The 24,395-nt window shown below is 39.0% G+C and overlaps 1 protein-coding gene across 1 annotated transcript in view; it reads right to left on the reverse strand.

Annotated features, from left to right (window-relative positions):
* Wdr49 (WD repeat domain 49) overlaps positions 1 to 24,395 on the reverse strand; it is a 131,155-nt gene that overhangs the window by 102,345 nt on the left and 4,415 nt on the right. The window contains exons 4-5 of the mRNA XM_059264735.1: positions 10,802 to 10,969; positions 8,911 to 9,059 (exon numbers count right to left, since the gene is read on the reverse strand). Of these exons, the coding sequence (XP_059120718.1) occupies positions 8,911 to 9,059; positions 10,802 to 10,969 (317 nt within the window). The remainder of the gene's footprint in view (positions 1 to 8,910; positions 9,060 to 10,801; positions 10,970 to 24,395) is intronic.

Consider the following 24,395-nt stretch of genomic DNA (forward strand, 5'->3'; position numbering starts at 1 on the left):
TCTTCCTTCTGCTCCATAGAAGAAACACAACTCATCATCAAAGATAGACATTACCTCAGAGTAAAAGTTTGGAAAAAGATTTTCCAAGGAAATGAACCTAAGAAGTTAGCTGGTGTAGCTCTTCTAATATCTAACAAAATAGACTTCAAACCAAAATTAATCAAGAGAGATGAGGAAAGACACTTCATACTCATCAAACGAAAAATCCACCAAGATGACATTTCAATTCTCAACATCTATGCCCCAAATGCTAGGGCACCCACATTTGTAAAGAAACATTACTAAAATGTAAATCACGTATTGACCCTCACTCATTGATAGTGGAAGACTTCAATAAACCACTCTTCCCAATGGACAGGTCACCCAGACATAAACTAAACAGAGAAATAACAGAGTTAACAGACATTGTGAACCAAATGGACCTAATGTATGTCTACAGAATATTTCACCCAAACACAGAAGAATATATCTTCTAAGCACTTCATGGAACCTTCTCCAAAAATGACCACATACCCAGTCACAAAGCAAGCACCAACAGATACAAGACAATTTAAATAATTCCCTGTGTCATATCAGACCACCAACATATTAGAGTAGATTTCAACAACAGAAAGCCTACAAACCCATGGAAACTGAACAAGTCTCTACTGAATGACCACCAGGTCAAGGCAGAAATAAAGAAAGAAATGAAAGACTTCCTAGAATTTAATGAAAATGAATGCAGAACATACCCAAACTTATGGAACACAAGGAAATCTGTGCCAAGAGGAAAGTTCAAAGCAGTAAGTGCCCTTATAAAGACATTAGAGAGATGTCATACTAGCAACTTAACAGCACGCCTGAAGGCTCTAGAACAAAAAGAAGAGGCATCAGGTGTAGGGGGAGGAGGGGGAGAGTACTGAAAGAGAGAACTGAAAAGGGGAGATTTTGGGGTGATATAGAATCCTAGTGCAATGGAAACTCCCAGGCATCTACAAGGGTTACCCCAGCTAAGCTTCCTAGTAATAGGGGTTACATAGCTTGAACAGGCTAACTCCTGTAATCAGACAAGACTTCCAGTGGATGGACTGAGACACCAACTGTGCAACGGAATCTTCAACCTACAATTTGTCCTGCCTACAATATGTGCTGGGGTAAAGGTGGTGCAGAAATTGTGGGAATGACAAGCAATGACTGGTCCCACATCAGACCCAGGCCATGAGAGGAAGTTCATCCCTAACACTGCCTGGATCACCAGAACCCAGAGACCTGGGATAGAACCAAGCACTACTGGCAACAACAACAAAATGTCAATGTAATGATGCCTAATGAGAGTCTGCTATAACCATAGATTGGTGCCTCGCCCAATTGTCATCAGAGAGGCCTCATCTAGAACCTGATGGAAATCAATGCAGAGACCCACAGCCAAACATTAGGCAGAACTCAGGGAATCCTATGGAAGAGAAGAAAAAGGATTTCAGGAGCAAGAGATAAAGCAAAGACACTACATAAAAACCCACAGAATCAACTAACCTGGGCTCACAGGGCCTCACAGAAACTGGACTGACAACAGCGAGCCTGCATGGGCCTGACCTAAGCCCTCTCCATATATGTTGTAGCTTTGTAGCTTGGTCTCCTTATGGGACTTCTACAGTGAGAGCAGGGGCTGTTTCTGACTCTTCTGCCTGGCTTCTGGGACTCTAATTCCTCGTGTCCAGCCTTAACACAAGGAGAGATGCCTAGTCTTACTGAAACTTGCTATGTCATGTTTGGTGGATGGGAGGCCTGCCCTTTTCTGATTAGAAATAGAGGAGGAGCGGATGACTGTGGTCAGAGGGGAAGTCAGGGGAGGGAGGGAGAGTAGAGGATAGAGGGGAAATGGTGGGTTGGAAGTTAAAAAGCTTCTGTATGGGAGAGGACACCAGAATTCTGACAAATTGGAAGCCTACAGAATGGGAAAAGATTGTTTACTAACTACACATCTTAATACATACATATACAAAATACATAAAGAACTCAATACACTTGATATAAAAAAAATAGCCCAAATTTAAAAATGGGGTACAGGTCTAAACTGAGAAGAGACTGAGGGTAGACCCAAACATGACTAGCGGAAAAAAAAAAACCAAAGGAATGATTCCTAATGATATCCTGGTAACTCATAGACTGGTGCCTTGTCCAGTCGTCATCAGAGATGCTTCCTCTGGCAGCAGATGGAAGCAGGTACAGAGACCCACAGTCAGGTATTATATGGAGAGAGTCTAAATTGGAGGTCTCCATCAGGTCCTCACCATGGTGATTAAGGAAACCAATGAAACAGGAGGAAGGAAGGTTATAGGAGTCAGAGGGGATGGAGGACACCAGGAGAATTGGGCCCACAAAATCCACTAAACAGGGCTCAGATGGGCTAACAGATAGTGATGTGGCAAGCTTGGGACCTGCATTAGTCTGCCCCAGGTTCTCTGTATACATGTTATAGCTGTTAGCTTGGTGTTTTGTGGGACTCCTAACAGTGGGAATGGGTGTATCTCTGACTCTTGCCTGCTCTTGTGACTCTTCCTCTTATTTCGTTGCTTTGTGCAGCCTCAATAGGAGGGCTTTTGTCCTGTCTTATTGTGTCTTGTTTTGTCCTATTTGTCTATTGTCTCTTGGAGGCCTGCTCTTTTCCAAAGAGGAAATGAAGGTAGAGTGGATCTGGAGGAGAAGGGAGGTTGGGGTGAGCTGGAAGGAATAGAGAGAGGGGATACTTTGGTTAGAATTATTGTATAAGAGAAGAATCTGTTTTCAATTAAAACAAAGATTATTAAAATTTAAAAATGAGAATCCTCAGTTTGGAAAACTCAAACGACTAAGAAACACTTAAAGAAATTTTCAACATCTCTAGCTATCAGGGAAATTAAAATCAAAACTACCATGAGATTCCTTCTTTCACCTGTCAGAATGGCTAAAGTCAATAATACAAGTGATAGTTCATGCTGGAGAGGATGTGGAGCAACCCCACCACTGGTAGGAGGACAAACTTGGACAGCCACTATGGACATCAATATGACAGTTTCTCGGGAAGAGGGGAATGGATCTACCACACGATCCAGCTACACCACTCTTGGGCATATACCCCCAGGACACCCCATCCTTGCTGAACCATGTTAATTGCTGCTCTATTCATAACAGTCAATAATTAGAAACAACCTAGATGCCCCTCAACAAAAGACTGGATAAAGAAAATGCAGTACATTCACAGTGGAGTATTACTCAGCACTTTAAACAATGACATTATGAAATTTGCAGGTAAATAGATGCAACTAGAAAAGAATCATCCTGAATGAGGTAATCCAGACCCAGAGAGATAAATAGGCCATGTATTCACTTATATCGAAGTATGTGCCATTAAACAAATGTTAACCAAGCTACAAAATCCATAGACACAGACAGGTTAGGCATAGATAAAGAGACTAGTGGGGACTCATGGATCTCCCTGGGAGGAATATGGGTGGACTGAAAGCCAAGGCTTTGCGAGGGAGTCAAGAATGGGAGAATCAGGTGGGAGTGGGAAGAGATGAGATGGAGGGAGGGAATGAGAGGAGAGACAGTTAGAATTGAAGGACATTTGAGGGGCAGTACAGAAACCTAGTGCAGTGGAAACTTTCTATAATATATAAAAGTGAGCCTAAGTCTCCAAATAATTATGGAGACAGAGCCCCAACTGGATGTCTCTTGTCATCAAATGAAGCTTTCAGTACCTGTACTGGGCTTCGTACAATTGAGTTTTTGGCCAAGGGGCTTCTATGGAAATCCCCAAACAACCCAGAATTTAGACAAGGCAATAGATTGCTTTCCACAAACTGACAGCAAGGCCCCACTGCTAAAGACAGCAACCACACAACTCATTGAATATGGACATGTCTAGCTGGTGCCTTGTATACAACCTTCACCCCCATGTTCTAGTATCTATGACATGGAAAGGTACTCTGCAGGCTACCAGAAGAAAAACATAAACATCAAACCAAACACAAAACGTTTGATTTACAATCTGCCCTGCCTGCAAAATATGTTAGGGCAATGGTGGCACAAACTGTGTGATGTTGTGTGATATTTTGTTTGTGTTCTGACAAATAAAGCTTGCCTGGAGATCAGAGATCAGAGGTAACTACTAGTTAACCATAGAGGCTAGGCTGTGGTGGCACACACTTTTAATCCCAGCACTTGGGAAGAAGGAACAGGAAGATCAGGAGTTCAAGGCCACCCTGGGCTACACCAGATTGAATGGGTCTAAAAGAGAAACAGGGCCGGGAAGTGGTGGCTCACACCTTTGATCTCGGCACTTGGAATCTCATGTCTTTGATCCCAGTACTTGGGAGGTGGAGACAGGAAAATAAGGCCGACAGAGACAGGATCTTAACCCCCAGTCAGTCTAAGGAGTCATAGAGATAGGATCCCCAGTCCCCCAGCCCCACCCCCGCATTTTTGTCTGAGATTTCATAGAGGTTAGAAGTCCCTAGTGGCTGGCTGCTCTGCTTCTCTGATCTTTCAGCTTTCACCCTGATAACTGACTCTGGGTTTTTATTGTTAAGACTAATTAGATTCATGCTTCAGTATGGAAGTAACCAATCTATGTCTGATTTGACTTAAGGCCCACTCCATGAGATGGAACCCATACCCAACATTGCTTGGGTAACCAGGAACCAGAGACTAGATATCTAGAGACCTATGGTAAAACCAAATACTACTGGTCTAAAAATAAATTAGGAACAATACCTTTTAAATTAATTGATAATTAAATAAAGGAATCATTGCCAACTATACCATAAAATAGAAAGGTAAGAGAAAGAAAAGAGAGTGACATAAAGTGAATATATATAGTATACATACAAAATATTATATATATAAATATATATGTATGTATTCTCAAAAAAATGTTTTCTATGAAATTTGTTTGGGAAAATATAATGGTGAAATATATATACATATATACAATAAACAAGTACCATCTTGTATCTACGCATACACACAGAATAACATATAACAACAAACTGCAACAATGTATTAAGTACATAACAGCACTGTGTAAGAAGAACATAAAGTGTTCATAATTATTTCCTGAGAAAGAGGTTTGAAGGAGAAGTGGTAAAGAAGATGTTTTCCACTTTGCCCTCCACCTATCTTCATCATTTGTAGTTTTTATTTTTATTTTTATTTTTTTATTTTTTTTGGTTTTTCGAGACAGGGTTTCTCTGTGTAGCTTTGCGCCTCTCCTGGAACTCACTTGGTAGCCCAGGCTGGTCTTGAACTCACAGAGATTCGCCTGGCTCTGCCTCCCGAGTGCTGGGATTAAAGGCGTGCGCCACCACCGCCCGGCCATTTGTAGTTTTTAAAGGAGAGATTTAAGCCATTTCCTTGTGCAATTGAAACAAAATGAAAATCCTTTACCGCTAGATGAACAGATGGAAATTGAATGGGTCAAGACCAATAGGTAAGGTCTAGTTGTCAACATAAAACCTCAATGTTTCTCTTGCCAACTATATTTCTAGAGGGTAGATGCCAGGATCTGGGAAAAATTAAAACCTCAAACAAAGGATTAAGTTAAAAATTAACATGATCCTGATGGCCAAATCAGGATTAGCATCTCATGAGAGACCAGATAGGAGCAAAGAGGAGCTGAATCCAGCCTTCTTAGTGGAATTTTAGCCCCCCAAAATGAAACCTTTTCCTGTCCTTACAGTTCTTTCTTAAATGAGCAGATGATCAGCTTCCAGCAGGACCTTTCCACCAGTCACTAACATGTTAAAAACAGCAGCTTAGGAGGAGGTCAAAATAAAACTCATTGGACTATGATAATTTATTATGATACAAAGTTTTAAAGGAATAAAACTGTTTCATCCTCCCTTGAAAAGTGGCAACAGAACAACCTCCCTGAAAGAACTAAAATTGAAGCTCATATTGTGAGGAAGTTATTTAGATCTGACTTTTTTGATCCACAAATCCTCTAATTTATCAATCGACTGATGGTAGCACAATCCAATCAAAGGTCCGTTAGAAAACAATATGATGTTTCATTTTCCCTGGGGTTCTAGTTTAACTACAGTTCTCTAAAATATCCAAAAGAATTTTGCAACAATAAAGCAGAGGCTTAGCCCAGTAACAGAAAACCCTGCTGTTTGCTGTAGACATAAGGAGTAAGGTTTTCATACATTCATCAAAGTGAAATGCATTCTAACCAACGTTGAGTGACAGCATGACAAGCTTTATAATGATGAAACAGTTTAGAGACCAAAGTGAAAATTGAAGGACAAAACTGCTTTGGAAAAGGGCCAGATAGTCTTGATATTGATCACAGCTGTATGCAATCAATCCTGATTCAAAATACATGGTTTTGAACTTGCCTTTAAGGTTATAAAACCTTTCATGGAGCTCCATAATGATGAAATATTTGATATTTGTTTCACTTTTGTCTTGTTCAGATTTATTCACTTAACTATAATTTATTGAGGGCCTTGCACATGTATGGCACAATCCAAGAAAGATACAGTCCCTAACTTCAAAAATACTAACACTGACTTAAGAGTTATACTACTTATATATTATCTTCTACCACATTTAAAATATTAATATGTACTAGATCCTGGGAACAATAAGAATAAATTTAACAAATAACCATTACCTTCAAGTCAAAATAAAGACAAAATACAGAAACACAGTGCAGAGTGTTCAATAATGGAAGTCAGAACAAAGTGTTCAAAGACCTCTAAAAGTAAGACAACTAAACCTAGGAGGGCATCCTAAGAGGTCTCATTCTGAGTTTCTTTGCTACTTTATATCCAAAGCAATAGTTCTTCACTTGGAGCTGGAAACATGTAGTCACAGAATAAGCCCTACAGTAGGTCAGGGTTTGTGGAAGATACTGACAGTACAGGTTTAAAAAAATACCAACATCTCAAGGAAGGGAATTAATGATGACAATTTTCTAACGAAGCACATTTGGAGTCACAGAAGGAAACACCCACGTTTACATGAGTGACTCCAAAAGATCTGAAGGCTGACAAACACCTCTCCATCAGATTGTAACAGAGGAAAGGAAACTTCAGGAGAATGTGGAGTTGCAGTGCCTGGAAACTGTATGGTGGTAAGGGCCAAAAGGTAATACAGCCTGAGTGTGACATCAATAAATGAGAAGAGAAAGAAGTGAAGTAGGCTGGCCAACTGAAGTAGGTCTTTGTGTGAAAAGTTAAGAATTTCAGAGTTGACAATTAAATGGAGACTAGAAATGAGAGACTGAAGATTTTCACTCATCAATTTGTTTGTTTTCTTGCAAACTACTTTGTTAGCAGAATGGAAGGAAATTCTTCTGCAGTAAGAAGGCATGGTAAGCAATGTTCGTAGTATTTTAGAGTTAAAAAGATAGGGGTTCCTTTGGTTGTTTTGTTGTTGTTGTTGTTGTTTCGTTTTTACACTGCGTCTCACTATGTGTCCCTGGATTGGCTAGAATTCACTCTGTAGACAAGACCGACCTTGAATGAACGATCCACCTGCCTCTGCCTCCTAAACTCTGGGATTTAAAGTATGCACTACCACGCCCAGCAAAGACAAGTATTTTTAAAGTTAGAACAAGGACAGCTGAGATGAAGAGGCAAGATGATGAACAGAGTATGGTGATAGAATAAACAAGAACTGGCAGATGAGTGGTAACGTTAAGGGGAAAGAGAATTTATATGATAGGTAAAAAGAAAAGTTAGTTACAAGAATTAGGATGACAGATATGGCTAAGGATTTGAAGATGAATTTCTCAGTTTCAAAATAGTTTCACCTGTAACACAGATACATTCCTCTCACACAGAACAAAAGTTCTCTCAATCTCAGAGACTATTTCCATTTATCATCCACTTATCTCTTCATAACCAAGTATCTTTAAATTTATCATTTATATATATATGTGTGTGTGTGTGTGTGTGTGTGTGTGTGTGTGTGTGTGTGTGTTTGCCTGTGCATATGCACTTGTACTACATGTGTGTCTGGTATCTGCAGAGGTCAGAAGAGGGCATTAGTCCTCTGAAACTGGAGCTCTGGATGGTTGTGAACCCAACCATGAGGATGCAAGGAACACAACCTTGGTCCTCTGCAAGAGCAACCTTTGTCCTCTTAACCACTGAGCCATCCATCTAGACAACAATCTATCATAGCTTTGACTGAATCTTTAAAGTTTGGAATTATGTAAAATGGAAATTATGCCATACATAGGGGGCAAACTTTTCAGAGATTAAATAATTTACTTAATTAGATACCACAATATATTCATAATTCAATTTAGACTACATAATTCTTGGGTCATTTTTCACAATATTGAAAATGCCCCATCAAGGACTGAGAACATAACTCAGTGGTAAACTGTGTGTTTAGCATGTTGGAGGCTCTAAGTCAGATCCCTAATATCTCCAAATATATATAAAAGAATTTCATCAAGATCATCAAACAGACATTTAATTGAAATGTATCATATACTTGATATTTTCAATTATCTTAATTTTATAATTTAATGAATCTCTTTAATATTAAAGTGATACTAGTCAACTGTGTCTTTTCACTATTTTATCCAAACAGCAATTTCTTGCCCCCGCATCTATTCTTTTCCATGTAGAATGAATGAAAACTTTGGATGCTCTTAAGATGTGACATATGGAGTGTCAAATAAAAAGAAGTAAACCTATGAATACATGATTTGAACAAAAATGTAATGAAATGCTTTTTGTCCAGTTGCCCAGAATTCTTATGAAGTAACCATCAATCAATACTTGTTCCAAATGCAAATTTCCCCAAGACTTTATGATTAGCCAGTTTGTATGAATGACTGACATCTCTCAGAGAGATTCAGAGCCCAGTGGAGATTTCCTGAAGAATTGGGAATGCAGGTGGAAAAATTAGATTTGTCCAGTTACTTACTTTGTCTCTGGAAAAGCTGAAAAGCTGTTTCCTCTCAGCAAAGAACTGGACTGCTATGACACTAGCTGAGTGACCCCACAGCACACCTACTGGCTTAGAGAGGACATAAGGATTCCATAGGCAAACTTTGTTGTCAATGCCAGCCGTTGCTAATCAGAATTCAAAAGAAAATAAAATGTTTTTAATTATCTCTTTGAAATTAGTTTGTCACATGTGAACGTTAACGTACCGTCTTGAAGGAAGAAAAATCTTGTCATTGCCCAACTAAATTGTGGGTTGACCTTGAGCTCTCAACTTGCCTAATGCTTTGACCCTTTAACATAGTTCCTTGTGCTATGGTGACCCCCAACCATAAAATTTTTCCTTTGCCACTTTATAACTTTAATTTTGCTGCTATTATGAATCATAATGTGCATATCTGATATGCAGGATCTCATGACCCACAGGTTGAGAATCATTGACCTTGAGGCAGGCATTTGCATAGGCTAGAAGCAGAAAAGATTATCTCATTTAGAAATCCACCCACAGCCTGCCTTGGAGAGAATACATTTTCTCTTCCAAGCCCTAAAATTCCCTATTTCTGGGACACAAGAAATTTAGACAGCATGACAGGTATTGGGGTCAAAAAAAGAACTAAATGTTCACAAGTCAATAAATGAAAGTATTAGGAACATGTTATTTTTACCACTGTTTAAATAATCAAGCATGCACAAGCCACCAAGCATCACCAATACTTCCATCCTGGCTTATTGTGGGATAGGCATTTTTGATCATGGCTCCTTTATATTCAAGAACCATCTCAAGAGCAAGGTAGGTACTATGTGAGCATGCAGGATGCGATTTAACTCTCTGGTTGTTTCTTGGTCTTGAGCTGATTATGCACCTGCACTTAAGTTTTCCAGCACTGCTACAAGGACCAAACAGATCAGTGTATAGAAATTAAACAACTAGTCAGCCAGTGAGTTAAAGAAGTGATATTTGGGTCCTTGCCAAATTAGTTCATCAACCTCTCCAGCCTTCTCTGGTGTATCTAGTGTATTTGTGGAAGTCATGGCTTTTCAGCAGGCCTACGTTAAGATGCTTTATATCAGTTGTTATTATTGGTTATTTTAAGTGTCTGTTTCCTTAACGAACTCCAGCATTTTTCCTGTGAATGCTAACTATTGGATGTGGATTTGTATGACCCACACCATAGGCCATATGTGGTCTTTAGAACTGCTCTATTAATTGTTCAATAACAGATCTACATGTCAGTTTTATAATGCTTGAACTTACATATCCATATATCAAATTATCAACTTTCAGAATATCTAGGTATTTCATTTAAAAGATCAACACCTGGAAAAGTTTATATTTCCTGTACCTTTTGTATCAAAAAATACTTCCTTAATAAATTAAAGCTATGATAGCCTATAAATTCACAAAAATTATTAGAAACTGTAGTCTGAAAAGTATCTAGGATTTGCAGTTATACTGGTGTGTGCAGGTGTGTATATGCTGGGTGTGTGCATGTGCGTGTGCTCACATGTGTGTGAGTAATGAAAATGATGTATTTGTTTGGGGGCAGCATTTGACGGTGTTAGAAGGATTGCAGAACAGCAGATGCTGTACAAACTGTCTTCTTTCCCTATATCATCTTCCACCCCTACCAATTCCAATAAAAAGACTCATTAAAGCATCGGGGTGCTTTCTCATATTTCACCCCGGTGTAATTCAAACGCACCGCACATCATATGCATCATTATCAAACATTCTCAGGCAATAAAATGTGAGCTGCTCAAGTTGGTCTCCCTGGCAATAAAGCAACAAGGTGCTGTACTTCCCTGCATACAAATATGCATCCTAGACAATTTATGAGGCCCTCATAGTTATCATGATTTATTTTACATACCAATTAAATTGAGCCGGGAGTGGTAATCAAAAGCATGAACGCCCTGGGCAATGTTGAAAGATGTCATTTTAAGGAGTTTTTTTGACTTCTCTCTCCAAGCCAGCACCACAGTATTTGTACTGCTGGTTGTACTGGAAATGAAAGCATCCAAAGAGGCATTGTAAGTAACTGAAAAAAAAAGAAAAGAATCTTGAATTTTTTATATTAGCAAAATAGAAATATTTAAATATATAATGGTATTACATATTAATTAATATATAGTAATATATAATAATTAATATCAGAGTGCGATGACACATCCCAGGACTCAGAACACCTCACTCACCCATTCCCTCCAATCAAAGAATTTATAGCAAGAAACCACAGCGTATTCTCCATTCTGACCTTCCTCTACATTAGAAATACCTTAAGTTTTGTTTGTTTGCTTTTATGGAATATAGAGTAGAAAACAACACTCATCACAAAAATCTTGGAGTATTCTGTAGATAGAAAACGAACAAGGGATCATTACTTTTTTCCTCTTCCTCTCAGACCTGAGGCAGACAGACAAACAAGAACTAGCAAGCACCTGCTTGCTATAGCTCACGGTTAAACAATTGTTTATGTAAATTTTGACCAATCTAGAATGTTTAAGAGTAGATGGGCCAGGACTCAGACCTGGTCTGATTCCCAAGTGAAGCTAAGATTCAGATCAAGATGGCTGACCCTGTGTCAGATGTTGTGGAGCAAAATCCTATTTCCTATGTAATACCGGCCCAGCCACTGTGTATCATGATGGGCTTTGTTTTTCATCAGAATCACAAGCTCCCAAAGGCAAGTAACTGCTCCTTGACCAGCATGAAACATGATACCTTCTACTCACACAGACGTTTTCTCTTGCTTTTTGCTCATATTATAATTACCTGTATCCAAAATTGCAAGATTTCTGACTTAAAACCAAGATAAAATTCCTGCCTCATACAAAGGATTTTGTCACTTGCATAGAGTAAAACTTATTAAACAGAAGTGCTTTTATTTATTTTTTTTCTACTTGCTGCTTACTAGGTAGAATCAAGTGAGGCAGACTAGGAAGACAATTCTCAGTGGACCAGGAACATTTCTGTACATCTAATGAAACTGAGCACTGGCTGCCCTTTACTCAAGATCATCTTTTCAAAGACATGCGCACTGCAAACAGCCTTAGAATGCAGAGATAGTGCCTCCCTTCCAAGGAAATGGCAGGCATGCCTGTTATCCAGAAGAACCAGAGTAGTTTTCTCAGGCGCAGAAGGAAATGCATGTCCTGTGCCCATATAAAAGGCTCAGGTTCTCTACACCTGGGTTTCTTCTCTAAAACATCCATGTGCAGGCACAAATGTGCCTTTTGTGTACCTGGAGCAAAAGTGTCAAGACTTACTCTGCTTACTTTCCTATGAATTATATATGTATTTAATTTTTTAATCTGTGACACAGGCATGCATATCCTCTGTCACTGTAGGAGTTTTTGTTCTATTGCTCACTTCAAGCAGTGTACTACTGGTTATACTTGACTCAATATACTTACTCTCTAGCTAAACTGAAAGGAACTTAAGGGCTAGCGAGACAGCTAAATCCAGGTCAAGGTGCTTGATTCTACATCTGATGACCTGAACCTGATACCAGAACCCGCATGACGCCACATTCATGCCACAGTGCACTCACAGACCATGCATATTCACTCACAGAGTCACACACAAAGAAATGAATATAAAAATAATTGTTTTCAAAGATGTGAAAACTCAGTCTTCAAAACCCTCAGCATGTATTGCTATGGTTAAGTATGTGTAGCCTCTCAAATTAATACATTGAATCCTACCTTTCAGGGTAATAATAGGCAGGGTTCACCTTGGGTGGTGAATAGGGAATTACAACCTTGGAACTGGGATTCATGTCCTCATATAAGAGATATAAGGGAGTTTGTTTGTTCCTTTTATTCTGAGAGGACACAGAGAGAAGATAGCATTTATAATTCAAGAAGTGCCATTCTCCAGAAACCATGTCTACCAACAGTGTAATCACAGAACTTTTTACAACCTTCAGAACTATAAAAATAAATATCTATTATTTATAAGATATTCAGAATATGGGCTTATATAAATGCATATAAACAAATTTCCAAATGATTACTAAAGGCAAGGAAGCTGAACCATCACTAGTACAGTCCTTTCTATCTAACCTGTTCGATTGAGTTAATTACTTCTGAAAGCAGCTAGAATTTATTGATTCAGGGGCTGATATTGACATGAGAATGGCTTGATTTAATATATTTCATATCTATCTTCCCAGGAAATAAATATCTCACATGACCAATTTATATTTAATGAGATTGAAACTATTTAGAGTGCTACCTACAGATATCCCTTCCCAAAGGATGTCATCTAGTCTTCAGAATTACTTGCTATTTGCTTACACCTGTGATGTGATGAAGAGACTGAAGAACTAGATTCACTCTGTACCTTATACATGTGTTTCTGAGCTGAGGAAAAGGGACATGTAAGTCAAATAATTAGACAATATCTTATCCCATAGTAAATTGCTATATTGAATAGTACATGGATGAGTAAAAAGAAAAACATCGTGTATGAGTCAGTGTTTTGAAGACATTTCACAATCTATTGATGACAGAATTTTATTGATGAGGGGACAAAACACCTCACTGATATTAAAGGAGCAAAATTAAAATGAGGAACTTCTTATGTGCATCAACTGTTATGTACACTTAGCAAAAGAACATTTAAGTATCATCTACAGGTAGGGCTCATCAGTTAACTGTACCTACTGCTCTTGTGGAGAACTTGAGCTTAGTTCCCATCATCCAAGTCTAGTGGCTCACCAAGACTCCAGATCCATGGGATCTGACACCCTCTTCTCATCTACTTGGGCAACTGTACCCATGTGCACCCTACCTACTCCAGATACACAAACCTACATATAATTATTTTTTAATTTAAAAATTAAGAATCCCCCAAGGGAAACTGCATGACATTGCATACCTGTGATGCCATCTCTGAGATGGGAGAATGGAAAAATATAAATTCCAAAATTTTGAGCCCACAGAAATTCAACCTATCGTCTAATTTTACAGATGAAGAAAAATGAAAAAGAAAAACCACCAAAACAAGTTTAATTATAAGGCTAAAGACAGAAAATGACTATTTCAAAGTTGGGTCTGGAGTTCTGGTATTAATCCTCTGATCAGAGTAATGGTGCATATCATGGAATATTACAGATCCAAGCTCAATGCTAGACTCTGGCAGAGCCAGAATACAACCTGTCTGCTGAGCCAGACTCCGTGACAATGGGGACATCTCATGTTGTAGCATGCAAAGGAGTCCCTGGGAGATTAGAGTGAAAATGCAGATTCTCACTGTGCAAGCCTAAGATTGGGCATCACTCACATAGTACTTGATGATGATGCTTTATACTCACTAAGGACCACATGTAAAATAACAAGATGCTGGAAAGAATTCTGTGTAGACATTACTTCATACTCTAAAGGACCAATCAACAGTTCTTAAATTTCAGAGAGCAAATATTTATTTAAAATCTCATAAAAACCATAGATTCCATCAGAAAGCTGTGCACAGAGACAAATTTTTGTATAAGATACCAGAGTGTTAAGAATCTCCCCACCATGATTCATACATGATAGAGCTGAGAAATTCAGGCAATGAACCTCTGAGCACAAGGTAATGTTGGATTAGAAGAAAATTCCACACCTGCTTTTTTATGTGGCTCTTCATTTTTTATTTTCAAAAAGGGTTTTGATGGGTACCTCAGGTTGTCCTGGAACTCACTATATGGCCCAGTCTGGACTCTAACTCACCACACTAGCATCTGAGACTCCCAAGAGCTGAGATTACAAGTGTGTACTATCATACCTGACATCCCTCGGGTGATTCATAACGTTTCTTTTACTAATTAGTTTTATCTATCAAAGCACAAAATAGATACTGCATTTTAGCTTTTACTTCTTTAATGCAAATAAATTTAATCAGATTTTGATGTTGAACTGAACACAATTTCTCCAAGACAAACAGAAGCCAAGATGCAGAAGAGGATTTTGGAAAGGGAAGCACCCTCTGGTACATAGAATAACTCGATATGAAATGTCATGACACAGAAGAGATACTACTGAAAAAGAGGGTCCATGTTTCCAGTCTGTTTCTAACTCATCCTCTATTATTAATTTTCCTTGCCTTATGGATTATTTTTATAATGATGAAGGTAATTTGCTGAACCCTTCTCATGTACCAGGCAGCATGCCTGGAGCTCTTGGTCTATCATAATCTTCATTGTGTAAGTTATTTGAAGTTTGCTAATGAGGAAATAGACATTCCAAAACTCAATTTGCTCCAGGTTATATGGCAAATTGCAAATGGAGAAGAGAGTGAACTGACTGTGAGTTCTCCTTTTCTCTTCTATTGTATTCTTCCTTTGCATTCAGCCACACTGCTACACATATGCCGGGACCACATCTGGGACGATTTTTACTATAGGCTACATTTCTGTTCCCTGTGGCCTCACTCTCAAACAAATCTCCACTTGAACTTCAGTCTTCCCTTTCCTGACTCCTTCATGTTACTCCTGAGTCCCTACGAGAACCATCGTCCTTTATCTTCCTGGATATCTCCATCCTTTTCTGTCATCCACTGTATTTCTTTCTTGTGAAAGAAAAAAAAGAGATACTGATGGAGAGAAGTGGGAAGGTAGAAAGGGAGGGAGGAAGAGAGAGAGGGAGGCCTAAAGGAATAAGCAGTTCATGTAAAGGTGAATGCTTTGAGCTTCGTTAGAGAATAATTTCAAGGGCATTTCACCTGCTACATGATGGTAATTTTTCTAGATATATCAGAAGAACAAATTCTGCAGGTGTGAAGTGCCATTCAGGGACTCACTTAATATATTCCTTTTGTTTATGGAAAATGTTTAAGATTATTATAGCATGACAGTTAAAATCAATATTGTAAGATCCAAAAATACAAACCATTGCACTATAACCATATCATCAAGTCCTCAGAAATTCCGTAACGTGATTATAATAGAGCAAAGTTTCCTATCCGGAAAATTACTTTGTCACATGTTCCCCTGTACCCCCGGTTGGTTTGGGGGACATGTAAGGCACAGAACTTTATCCCGCTCTAGTGTTCAAATTACTGTTCTAAGACTTAAATGTGCAGCTTACTGGGTGACATTTGTGGGTCAGCAAGGTCACATACTGGAGCTTCAGCAATCCGCATCTCACATCGAAATCAAGATGTAACTTGTTTCTCATTAAATTATAGAACTATAGAGCTCTGGGGGGAGACGTGAGTAAAAGATGAGAGAAGAGCCACAGTGCCATTTCTTTAAAACCAAGTTGCCTAAAAAAGAAAAATGTTTTCCTCACTTCTTTAATTGTAGTAGGGATAATAATACACTGTGATAAAAATAAAATTAAAAGAAAGAACACCTCTCTAGCACATTAAGCTATAGAATAAGATGAGCTGGACAAATTAATTATTTGTTTTTCACACTCCTGGTGAGTTTGAAAATTAGAAAATATTTTAATTTTATGTAACATTTTAAGAATAAAAGACAAACTTTGGTTTTTTATTATTATATTTACTTATTGGTCCAGTAAGATATTAACTTTCAACAGTTCCACACTACTTTGCAACACAGGGATTTAAAAGAACATGAAAGCCTCCTTTTTAATTTTTGACATCAGGGTGTGTGTGTGTGTGTGTGTGTGTGTGTGTGTGTGTGTGTGTGTACAACTTGAGTAGAGAGGAATGGGGAAGTTGAGAAAGAATATCTGGGAGGGGCTGGAGAAAAGAAAAGAAGGGCAAAGTGTTGTAATTCTATTTCAATTAAAAACATACAAATAAGCCGGGCGGTGGTGGCGCACGCCTTTAATCCCAGCACTCGGGAGGCAGAGCCAGGCAGATCTCTGTGAGTTCGAGGCCAGCCGGGGCTACAGAGTGAGCTCCAGGAAAGGCGCAAAGCTACACAGAGAAACCCTGTCTCAAAAAAAAAAAAAAAAAGAATGTAGTATCTGAAGATTTTCGTGATTGTCTCACGTTCTGCCGTTAGGCAGGAGTCCCTCACCACTCTGCTCTCTTCAGTGGATATGAAACAATGGGGAATGTCTCAGATATTGACTTTATTTCCCATTAAATATGAAAATAAGGGAGTTAGAGAGATGGCTCCATGATTAAGAACATTTGGTGCTATTGCAGAGGACCAAGATTTTGTTACCAACATCCACATGGCAGTTTAAAGCATTTGTAACTCCTTTTCCAGGCATCCAATATCTTCTTTTAGCCTCTGAGGCACCAGGCACACTCGAAGTACATATACATACATGCAGGCAGGATACTCACATATTCAAAATATAAATAAAATTTTAAAATCTTAAAAATGTTTATTCAGTTTTATATTGAATTCTTGTTAAGGGATTTAGTTGCTGGAACTACTGTCTAAGTGTGCCGCTGGCTGTCATTCATTTAACATGTCTGTGGAGTCAAATTCTCATGACACCGTCAGTCAAACAAATGAAGGGAAAAATGAGCGCTTCCCATCTAAATGCAATGATGCCGTGGGAATGAACTAGGGATATGGCTGACTTAGATTTACCCATTATCAAATTTCTTTTAACAAATGTTTACCCTCTTGCTGTCCAATTGTTTTCATTCTCAACTGGAGTTGAAAAATTAGGCTAATTTAAAATTAGACTTATGTAACTCTCCTGTGTGGTCTGTGAATATAAAGCTGATGAAAGAGACAGGGAGAAGGAAAAAAAATCAAAAAACAAAACAAAACAAAAATAATAATATTAATTAATAAATAAATAAAACCATTTAAATAAAAATTAAAGACACAATAAGAAGGCATCAAGGGAACTTGCCATTTGTCCTTATCTGGGTACTGTCAAAATGACCCCCCTGTTGGTTAAGCGGTGGCCCACTACTGGATGCTGCTGTGGCGGAAGAATCACGAGCCATGGTTACCTTTCTAGAGCTTTATTGAGAGAGAGAGGGAGAGAGGGAGAGAGGGAGGGAAAGAGAGAGAGAGATCACATGGAGGGAGGAGAATATGGAAGGAGAGAGTGCGGAAAGAGAGGGCACGCCCTTTTTTTAGGCTGGGACGCAGTCGCAGGTTGGTGACGTAATTAAGGGCATAATGCTTACATCCCAGACTTTCGCTTATTATTAAAAAAAAAAAAGCAGGTAGATGGGAATAGGAGCGTCGTTCTCTCAAAAGGGGAGTCTTCCAAGATAGATAGGTGTTGTGGGATACTGTTTGCCATTCGTTTGCTATGGAGACATGTATCCCTCTTGGCTGTGGCTGGGAACCTTCTGTCTGACAAGATGCTGGTGACATAGAAAAAAGCTTAGAGAGAAAAGAATCATTATTTTATGTTGGTAGATCCAGCCTGTCCAGATGAACTTTGAAACATGTTAAGCTTTATTAGAGACAGATTATTTTAAAGCACCTGTTTCCTACTAGTTTGGCATCCAGGAGACAGGCGAACAATTGTTAAAAGCATCTCACAGTAATGGATGTTTACATTAAAGTCTTTTTGTAGCACCCAGATGCTTTTGGGTCTGGGGGTGTAAATATCTTTTAGCTGTTACAATTCTTACTTGATGATCTCTGGCTCCCGGTTCTATGGTGGTTCTGTACCGTTAGCTGAACAGTGAGTTGGAACAGGGAACTGGGAAGAGAAAAGCTTATGGTGCATGAGAATTTATTTATTTATTTATTTTGGAACTAGGGACAAGGCAAAGATCAGGGCCCTGTCTGTATGCACGTGAGAAACAGGCAGTAGATCTGGAGTGAGGCAATGAGCTCTTATTAGCTGGAAATCTTTTTTCATTAAGTACCTCTGAAAGTGCAATTAAATCTGGTGAGGTGGGTAAGGCTGTCCTCTGTACCTGACAATAAAGGAGAGATGGCATCCCAAAACTCCCAGGACTGAGTCAGTGGTTCTGGTGTCCAGAAGGACAGAAACAGATCGCTTCCCTGATGCATTCTGGGTTCCCTGCCATGTCTGTAGCCAAGCCTAGGTCTGCTGGAGGTCTTAGCTTGATGTACCCATGCGTCTTGGCACCTGGGGGCAGTCAGCTGACTGGTTGTCATTATAGGTGGCACTTTTAACAAGGCTGTTGATGGCCTGGCCGTGGCCTTTTCCTCACTTAAAACAGGGACCCAGCAGCTTTTGGGAGTCAGTGAGTGCCAACACTTGGAAATCTTGTTTTGGGGCTTTTATCTCTTCCCTGGCAAACCTTAAATGCCACAGATGACTCTTTTGCCTGTGGGATCAGGAGCCTTGCGCTCTAGATGCTCAAGTTTTAGTTGGGGAGGTCTGGGGAACAAGAGACGGATTTTGCTCTGTGTCCTGAATTTTTTTTCCTGATGATTGATGGCTTAAAGACAGCTTTTAGAAGATCTGCCAGGAGGCAGACTATAAACCGATCTTTTGGAAGACTTGTCTGAGGCTATAAGCTGATTTTTGACTACTCTTAACTTATTTGTATGGATCTTAGCCACTTCCAGATCAGTCTGTGTGTCTCAAGGCAGTTTGAGAATGAGTGGGTGGAGTTAAGGTGAGTTAGGGCGAGAGTCATAGAAGCTGCCCAAGCCCACCCATTTGAGTCCGCCCACTGCCGGCAGAAGTCAGACAGAAAAGGTTGCATGTGGCAGAGGCAGAAATGGGGAGGGAGAAGGGATTAGAGCTTTAGCAGAAAGCTTGGGGATAAAGTAACTCTTTTATTTGCCCATTCACTGGCAGAAGTTTCCGCAAAGCTGTTATGGGGCCAGATTTACCAGTACCTGCCCCATCCGCCAATGTAAGTAGTAAATGTATCTGCCCCTTTGTCCCATGGCTGAAGCCAAGAGAAAAATAAAAAATTAAAATAACAAACCAGGATCAGACTCCAATCTCGGGCGTCCCCGAGGAGTGAGTGAAGAGAGATCTATGAATCAGCTCAAGTTACCCATCCTCTTCGTCAAGGGATGGGAAGTTGGTCCATGGTGGACCCAAGACAGCATTTACCCCCTCCTCAGGAGTGAAAATCTGCCTGCCATTGCCAGCACAGCACGAGGACAACCCCCGGGGTGTCCATTGCAAAGAATATAGCTCAAACTACAGCAGCGAGAATGGCAGACTCACTCACTCACTGTGGTAAAGAATCATGGTGGTAGCAGTAGTGGTAGCTGTGTAGGGGTCCAGCAGAGGCGAGGGATGCGCACACACTCACAGTCTCGCGGTCTCACTGGATAGGGGAGGAGGTGGCAAGTGGCAGGGGTCCCAGCAGGTCCTTGGTGGTCTATCTGAGTCTGAACAGCACCAAATGTTGGTTAAGTGGCAGCGCTCGTGGCTGGCTGCCGCCCACAGCGGCCATGCCAACTACTGGATGCTGCAGTGGCGGAAGAATCACCAGCCATGGTTACCTTTCTAGAGCTTTATTGAGAGAGAGAGAGAGAGAGAGAGAGAGAGAGAGAGAGAGAGAGAGAGAGAGAGAGAGAGACTGTGCAGAGGGGGGAGAATATGGAAGGAGAGAGTGTGGAAAGAGAGGGCACAGAGAGGGTATGCCCACTTCTTAGGCTTGGATGCTGTTGTAGGCTGGTGACATAATTAAGGACATAATCTTTACATCCCCAAAGTAGCAATTCGTTAATGTGAGAAAGTGATTTGAAAATGAAAAGCAATATCCCAAAGTGAGGGAACGCTATTGAATGCCCTTAAGATAAGACAGAATCCACCACTCTACATTTGGAACAGACCCTGAATTAGTGCAGAAACCTGGGTTATTCTTAACCCAGAATTCTTACAGGGTTCAGGCTTTCATTCTGAGTCATGTGACTAAACACATTAAGTTATCCTGACAGTTTTAAATGTTTTTTGGGTTTTTTTTTCTTCATAAAGTGGTGTCATTTTCAGTTCTTTTGTCATACCTTGGAGTCCCATTCCCTAAGGCTTTCCCCCTTTACCCACAGGGCTATTCATACTTCAAGCAACAATCATGTCAAAAGGAAATATGAGAAACAAATGTCTACATGATGATTAAAAGTCAAAATGTGTTTTTAAAAACCAAAATCTATACTGCTAAGCACCTTTTAAAATAAGAAATTTCCATGATTTCCAGAATGTCAGGCAGAAGTGTGTGTATAATACAAGCAGGCTGAAGGAAGAGAGTGTTTTCTTCAGACACAGGTCACCAGCTAGCAGAGCTAATTTCTACTGCCTTAAACACAGTATGACTCCTGGCAAAAAGGACAGCATGGTCTAGCTACTCAGTGATGCAACCTCCTTTACCTGGAAGGGATTTCAGTTCTGGGAAGCAGAGCAACACAGGCACAAGTCCCTAGATTCAGCTTCTCTTGCTAGCTTAATTCTCATCAATTATGAAGACTCCCTAAGGAATCACAACCTGGTGTCTGGGCTTAAATTCTCTGGCACCAGCTCTATTAATTACTGCAACAATTATGATTTAGTTATCATCGTAAGCTGGTGGTTATCACCTTCTGTTTATGACCCAAAGTGGAAGAATACATTTTGGTGTGAATAAAGCCTACGGTTTTTGTTTTAGCAATATTTTCTAGGCAAGAACTAATGACTAAGTGACAGCCCAACTAGTTGTTTGTTTGTTTCAAACAAGATCATGCTCTATGGCTCAGGGTGAACTTGAAATGTCTGTGTATCCCAGGCTTACATTAGACATACAATCTTTCCTCAGAAATTGAATCTCAGAATTAAAGACATGCACCACCACACCTGGCTCATGTTTCCTTAATAGCTACATTCTCAGACAATAACCTCTGAAGCATGCCTATAGAAGACCATTCCTAAAAAGGAAATTCTCTGAGATTCAGGACAGTCTCTCCACTACTGCCCTAAATATCTACATTCATTTTGTAGTCATTTCAGAATGCAATTATTTTTTATTAAATGATATAGAACCACTCAGACAAGATGAAACTATTTTCTCCTTCAAAATTTTAATACTAAATCTTAACTCCTGTTTAAAGCATATGTTAACATCCTTATAGCTAAAACTGAATTTCCCCTCTGACATTTCAATGTAACAGGTATTTTACCCTTAGTTTTGCTAAATATGTATTTCTGTAGTTGTGTTTCTATCTGCACTTGTATAGTCTCTTATCCTAAGAAGAAAATGACTGAATATATGCCTGAGAAATTGTAAGAATATCGATCCATACTGCAGCAGTGCTGGATATCAAATCCACGCAGCCGTCACAAGCAGAGCATGTCTTGGGAATCAGTGAACATTGTCCATGACTGCTGCAAACCCCAGGGAGCTAAGTACTAAGTACTTAGTACTTAGAGCTTTAGACAACAGAAAGTCATATTTAAGCTTACGTCCGTTGCTACATCTCAGAAGATCCCTTTCCAATGGTTAAGAGTTAAGTAGTTCCATGTTTACAGGCAGTTGAGTTTTAAACCTAGAAACTGAATAAGGAAAGAATTTTAAATTGCTCATGTGTGTGTATGTGTGTTCACGTATGTGTGCTTGTGTGTGAGATAAATTGTGTGCCTATATGCATGAGATATTGTTTCTGTGTGTGTGTGTATGTGTGTATTTGTTTGTGTGTGAATACCCACATGCACTAGGGCCTCATGTAAGTGAAGTAACTATCTTACCACTGAACTATATACCCAGCCTTCTTTTCAATTTAATTTTGTGATAGAGTCTCAGAAAGTTCCCAACCTAGCTTTCAGTTCACTCTAAAGCTCAGGCAATCATGATTCCCTTGCCTTAGTACTGAGTAGCTATGCATGGTTAGATTATACATAAATATATTTACAGAGATAGATGATAGGTAGATAGATAGATAATGATACATGATAAAGATAGATAGATAGATAGATAGATAGATAGATAGATAGATAGATAGATATTTGATGTTTAATACTGATTAGCAACTTGACAGGACCCAGAATACCCTTAATATAAGCCTCTAGACATATCTGTGAATGCTTATCTAAATTAGAATGATTTCTAGGCAGGCCTGTGAGGGATTTTCCTTATCACATTTGCTGAAATAGAAAGACCCACCCTGAATGTGGGTGGCCACTAAATATAAGGAGAACCCAGGGAAAGATCCTGCTTTACTTGTTTGTCTTTATATCTCACTGAGAGTTTAACTATGTGTTGGTGAGTTCATCTCACCTATTGCTGCCATTTTACTGTTGCTGCTGTTCACTGACATTTGAACCCTGAACTAAACACCACTAGCTCTCCAGGAATCCTCTGCACCAGACAAAAAGTACTGAGACATTGGGCCTCCTGAACTGACAAGCTACCAAACATCAGTCTCTTCAGTGTGAAAACAGCCATTATTTGGATGTGTCTGCGTGTATATGTACATATATATATGTATATATATATACATACATACATAAACTTTTTCTGTAGCTAGTTCCTAGTTTACAGTGATTTTAGGAGGCATATTCTCACACAGGATTTCTTAGGTCTTAGATACAAACTTCACTCTGACTTATTTCCATATTTTTTATCAACAGATTAGAATGATATGATGAAAATATGATGAGGAGCAAATTTACCCTGACCTGAAGAACAATCTCATATTGCAAACAAAGAGACAAATGACTCACGAACAAGGTCCTGTGCTATTAACAGTGGTTTATTTTAAAGATGCTTAAATGAAATTGAGGTAGAATTTGCAGTAGATCTTGAGTAGGAAGAAAACATTTGAACATCACTCATCTGCAGAAACTCTTACTTGATATAACCTCAGCCTCTTCAAAAAGATCATACTACAGGCTACTTCTTATTTGCCCATGTTACTATAAAACAATGGAACTCAAATAATACACTAAACTTCATACTACAGGTTAACTCTTATTTATCCATGTTACTGTGAAATAATGGAATCCAAATAATACACTAAACTTCAAAGACCCACTACACTAGATTTCAGAACTTACTGTTTTATTTTTATGATTTATTCTTTCATTTATCTATAAACATATAGCACTTAACTCAAACACAGCTCCGATAACTTCCTTCAGTTCATCTCTAGTACCTTGATCCTTATTTTGGTAAAACAAAAATTTGACACATAATTTTGTGCCTGTCATAATAGGACATGATCAGGAAATGTCCAGTTTTGTTTTTCACCAACTAATATCCTGCCAAAATCAAAGAATGGATAGAATGTACCAAACATATAATTCATACTGAAAAAAGTCATAATATAGTATCACTTGTATAGAACTTGAGTTGGGGCCACATGGTAGAAGATCAGTTACAACAACATGTGATCTGAAGCTTATAAAGCTGCTGGAGAAGCCAACAGTTGGTACACTTGACCATCCCTCCTTTAGATTATGTTAAAAGTTGAATGGTAATATTAATTTCATTAGATATTATTCAAGTCAATGGAATTTCTAATTTCTATTCTTTTGAGTAGATTTTCATTAATGTGGTATTTTTGACATGAGAAATATCACCATGTTCCTTTATATCAGAACAGATATTATGCACTTTGCTTCTGAATCATCATATTCATTTTGTAAGAAATAAAGTACTTATGAAATCATTAACTC

The sequence above is a fragment of the Peromyscus eremicus genome, chromosome 6 (assembly GCF_949786415.1).
Source record: "Peromyscus eremicus chromosome 6, PerEre_H2_v1, whole genome shotgun sequence".
Classification (NCBI taxonomy): Eukaryota; Metazoa; Chordata; class Mammalia; order Rodentia; family Cricetidae; genus Peromyscus; species Peromyscus eremicus.